At 40.6% G+C, this 5,470-nt stretch overlaps 1 protein-coding gene across 1 annotated transcript; it reads left to right on the top strand.

Annotated features, from left to right (window-relative positions):
• The first annotated feature begins 313 nt into the window (after positions 1-313).
• LOC149249611 (uncharacterized) lies at positions 314-925 on the top strand. The gene has a single exon (XM_089453424.1). The coding sequence runs from the start codon at positions 314-316 to the stop codon at positions 923-925; it is 612 nt and encodes a 203-aa protein (XP_089309550.1).
• The last annotated feature ends 4,545 nt before the right edge of the window (positions 926-5,470 follow it).

The following is a 5,470-nucleotide window of genomic DNA, read 5'->3' as shown; positions in this document are numbered from 1 at the left end:
AGAGTTGAGGTGAAGACAAACCCAAGAGACATGGAGCAAGAGCATCCATCTTCTAAGCAACTAATTGAAAGTGGAAAATCTTTTGGTAAAAATGTCTACCTCTTATTTCAAGGACAATGAAAAGCTAGCTGACTCATTTGGGTTTGCAACATGGATGCTATTAGATATTGTTGAAGACATAGTTGCAATGTAGAACAATTGATGAAAAATTAACATGGTACCAGAGTTGAGGTGAAGACAAGCCCAAGAGACATAGAGCAAGAGCATCCATCTTCTAAGCAACTAATTGAAAGGGGAAAATCTTTTGGTAAAAATGTCTACCTCTTATTTCAAGGACAATGAAAAGCTAGCTGACTCATCTGGCTTTGCAACATGGAAGACCATGATCAATGTCACTTTAGATGAGTATGATGTCTTGGAATACGTGGAAGGAAAGATTTCACCACCACCAGAAAATGCTCCTCAAGCTGCCAAATCCAAGTATAAGAAAGGTGAGATTAAAGCTAAGAAGTTCATTATTGATTCCTTAAGAGATCATCTACTTGTTTATATTTCATCCTTGAATGCCTCCAAAGAAATGTACAATAAGATTGTTGGCATGTATGAAGTGAATAATTTGAGCCATATTATGGATTTGAAAAATCAACTCAAGGAATCTAAGATGCGCAAGGGAGAGACTATACAATCATTCTTCATGGGAATCACTGAAATTAGGGATCAACTCCAAACCGCTCAAGAAATTATATCTGACAGGGAATTGGTCATCACTGCTCTTAGTGGTCTTCCTTCACCATGGGACATGTTCATTACTTCTATCAACAATAGGAAAAGGATCCCTTCTTTTGATGAGCTACTTGCTCTATGCAATCAAGAGGAAAGATTGATGGTATCTAGAGGGAGAATTCAAAGGCCAAATGAAGGATAGTCCACTACCTTCATTGCTCAAGGGAAGAAGAAGAATGTGAAGAAAGGAAAGGGAAAGACATCTAAATCAAGAAGACCTCCTCAAACCAATAGAGATTCCAAGGATTCAGGAAGGCGAGATGGAGATGTTGAATGCTACAATTGTCATCAAAAGGGTCACTATGCTTGACACTGTCTCGAAAAGAGAGATGATCCAACAAGAAACTCTTCAAGGTCCTAAAACAATAACCGTGTCTTCAACAACAACAGGTCATATGAAAGAAGAGATGAAAGAAGGAATGAAAGAAGAAGAAGAGACCCTCTCGATGATCGTGAAGATAACTATCGTCCACCAAAGAGGTCAAGAAATTCCAGGTATGAAAGTAATGCTACTAATCAATCCAAATATATTCTTATTTCCGTATTATCTAGTTCATCTCCTTCGGATCCTTGGGATAGTTGGTTGGTTGATAGTGGGGTCTCTCATCATTTCTCTGGATATAAGGAGGTTCTCTCTAACTTGGTAAAGAGGGAGTCCAATTTGAAGATTATTCTTGGAGACAACTCCACTCATCCCATTAAGGGCTTTGGTTCTATCAAATTTCATTTGGATTCTGGGGATTTGTTTTGCTTCATGATGTGATGTATGTTTCGGGATTGAAGAAGAATTTGGTATCGATTTTTGCTTTGGAGGATAAAGGAATGAGGGTTGCATTCATCAAAGGAAAAGTACTTGGCCTATTGGATCCCATATGCGAATTGCCTTCACATTAGGATCTAGGTTTGAAGGACACTGTAGAGTCACTAGAAGACCTCTTCTAGTTATCGTCCATGATACAAATCGTCAAAGCGAGCTATGGCATCGAAGGCTGGCCCATCTACATTATTATGCTCTTCCAAAGTTGAAGAAGTTGGTCTTTGGGATCCCCGATATTCAAGCTCAACATGATGGAGTATGCGCTGGGTGTGCCACTAGAAAGAAGACAAGGGGACCATTCCCTTATAGTGAGAATAAAATGAAAGACATCCTTCATCTCATTCATTCCGATATATGTGGTCTGCTGCGTGTACATTCACTTGGTGACCATCTCTATTACATCACCTTCATCGACAATTTCTCTAAAAACACATGGATATATTATTTGAAGCATAAGGATGAGGCCTTCTAAATGTTCAAGGAGTTCAAGGCTTTGGTTGAAAATCATACAAGGAAGAAAATAAAAATCTTCAGGTCTGACAACGGTGGGGAATACATCTCAAATGAATTTATAGACTTTCGCAAGAAGGATGGAGTTAAGGAGACTATTATGCCCTACAATCCGGAACAAAATGGAGTGGCTGAGAGAAAGAATAGGTCCATTGTGGAAGCTGCCCGAGCCATGCTGAAGCAATATTATTCAAGCTAAGCCTCATACCTTTGAAGACGCTGTGAAGGAACAAGTTTGGAAGGATGCTATGGCCAAAGAATTTGAATCTATTATGAAAAATGACGTATGAGATGTTTTGTCGAGATTGAAGAGTAGATCAGTGGTGACCTCCAAATGTCTCTATAAGATTAAGCATGGGCTTGATGGAAAAGGTTTGTAGCTCGTGGATTCTCCAAAAAAAAGGGAGAAGGTTATGATGACATATTTGCTCCTATGGCCCGAAATACAACCATTCGTTCAATAGTTGCCCTCACTGCCAATCAGGGATGGACTCTTCATCAAATGGATGTGAAGATTTCTTTCTTACATGGTTTGCTTCAAGAAGAAGTGTATGTTGAACAACTTCTAAGATTTGAAGTTCATGATAGGAAGACTCATGTATGCCGATTGAAGAAAGCTCTCTATGAATTGAAGCAAGCCCCTCGTGCTTGGTATGCCTGCATCGACAATTACTTGATGAAGCTGGGATTCACCAAGAGTAGTGCTAATCCAAACTTGTACTTCAAAGTGGTCTAAGGTATGCCTCCCATTTTGGTATTATATGTTGATGACTTATTCTTGACAGGTGCATACCCTCTCATTCTAGAATGTAAGAGGGAGTTGGCTTTTGAATTCGAGATGAAGGACCTTGGTTTGATGCAGTATTTACTGGGACTAGAAGTATGGAAAAGGTTGGGCGAGATATTCCTTTCACAAGGAAAATATGTTGTGAAACTGTTAGAGTTTTGGCGTGGTTGAATGCAAGTCCTTTCCCCTACACCTATGGAGATGAATTTTAAGAAGTTATGTGGAGAGGTTGCCGGACCAGACCTAGCAAACCCCTCTGAGTATAGACAACTGGTTGGTGCTCTAATGTTCCTCGCGAACACTCGTCGCGACATATGATTCGCAATTAACACTTTAAGCCAGTTTATGACCGAGCCTCACCACTTACATTGGGTCACTGCCAAGCATGTATTGAGATATCTGCATGGGACTATTAACCTTGGACTGAGATATGTTGTTGTAGATGTTAGACTATATGGATATACAGATGCAGATTGGGTTGGTAGTGTTGTCGACAGGAGGAGTAGTTACAGATGTTGTTTTAGTCTGGGATCTGCCATGATATCATGGATGAGCCGGAAGCAGAAATCCGTGGTCCTTAGCATTGTTGAGGCCGAATATATTGTAGTCAGCCTGGCAAGTTGTGAAGCTGTTTGGTTGAGAAAGCTCTTTGGAGAGCTATTTGAGTAGGTTTTGGACGCGACAATTATCTATTGCTTCTACAAGAGTGGGATTCGTTTATTAGAGAATTTTGTGTTCCATGACAAGTCCAAGCATATAGAGATATCATTACATTCGAGATATGGTGCAAAGAGGAGCCATGAAACTTCTTCACATTTTGACATATGAGTAGATAACCGATATCCTCACCAAGGCTTTGCCAAAAGGGAAGTTCTTGGTCTTCAGAGAGCAACTTGGACTAGTTGAGATGACCCTTTCAAATAAGGATCTTCGCTGATCAAGAACACTAAACAGTGCTCTTCCCCCCTGGTTGACCTCCTAGGGTGAGGAATGGAGCTATAGGGCTCCTGGGGATGAGAGACCTCTGACCAATAGGATGTTGAGACCCGGGATTTCCCTAGTCAGGGTGTGATCCCTACCCCTTGTAGTAGGTGGATCTTGCCCAAGTTGGTGGATGCAAGTGTTCTACCATCTAACACTTTAGGGTTAAGATGAATTATTAGGGACAATAGGGTAGAGTGTAATCCTTACCTCCAGTAAGTTGATCTCACCTATTGTCAGGGACTTTGGGATAAAGTGTGATCCCTACGCATTGGGGTAGGTTGATCTCGCCCATTGCCTTGGGTGGTAGCCATGGCTCCTTGATGATGATGATGATGATGATGATTTTGGGTGGTAGCAAAATCTCCTGGTGATGATAGAGACATGGTGGTAGCTGGAGCTCCCCTGCAACAATTCTTTTTCTTTAGATTCAAGATTGTTCAACTTGTGATGAGTAGAGACAAGTAGAGATAAGCAGAGATGCACTTGATAGGATGTTGAGATGATGATGATCACATGATGCAGTTGGAATTTCTCCCTAGCTGAGAGGGTGTTAATTTGGCAGCGCAGTGACAAATTCCAACCATTGGACTAGATTCCTCTTTTCAAGAGGACCAATTTTGACTTTTGAAGCATCAATTTGGATAAAGGTAAAGTGGATGTTTGAGGTCAAGTCCACAAATACAAAATTGTCAAGGTTGACCTTGGTCAAATGGCACCTTTCAAAGACAAGATGGTACCCCTCAAGTTGCATATAAGTACAAGTTGAGTCCTCATTTGGCACCCCATCAACTCAATACATCTCTTCTATCTCCTCATTTAATTGGTTTGTACAACTCAGAATTGAAGGGCATTTGTCACACGTACGAAGGGACAAGTGTTTATTTCAGATTGGCCAAATTTCAGACTTGTTGCAGTGCGTTGACCAATGTTGACTTGGGCGTGTTTGGCATGTTTTGACTGCATTTTTGGGTGGAATATCTTTGTTTCTCTAGGCTGCATTGGAGGGCACACAGATCGATGAAATCTGGGCAGTTTGACCTGCGTTGACTTCAGTGCTGATTGCAGGTTTCACTGCAGAGATAAATGTGGTCTTTGACTGGCTATTTTTGGACTGTTTTGGGCTGACTTTGACCAACATTCTAGGCCGCATTTATTGTTGCCTTGACCGAGCTCTTTTGGAGAGTTGACTGTTTATTTTGTGGACTGGTTAGGGTTGACTTTGTAGCTATTGACTTGGACAGATCTGCAGTTGCTCAAGAGTTGAATTTTGTTGACTCTCTCCCTTGTCTCTACATTGACAAATAGCATGGCATTTTGACTTGATCAAATATTGGACATTAGTTTTGGATGATGGCTAGTCAAAGCTTGACGTTGGTTCTTGAATGATGTACTCTCTTTGTTGAACATTTGAAGACAATCTAATAGAAGAAGATTTGCAAAGGGTTTCCCCCCTAGTGGGGTTTTTCCAGGGTCATTGGTCAAACACTGTCTCTCTTGTCTCTTGGTTGTCTTTCATTATGCATTTGTATAATTGTTCTATCTACTATTTCGATATTGTCTTTGGTTAATTGAAGAAGTAAAAATTGTTA

Source organism: Pinus tabuliformis, chromosome 7 (assembly GCF_031772625.1).
Source record: "Pinus tabuliformis cultivar Carrire ecotype Pingquan chromosome 7, CPIR1, whole genome shotgun sequence".
NCBI classification, from domain to species: Eukaryota; Viridiplantae; Streptophyta; class Pinopsida; order Pinales; family Pinaceae; genus Pinus; species Pinus tabuliformis.
Note: the sequence above shows the minus strand (reverse complement) of the source record. Positions and strands in the feature narration are given on the sequence as shown.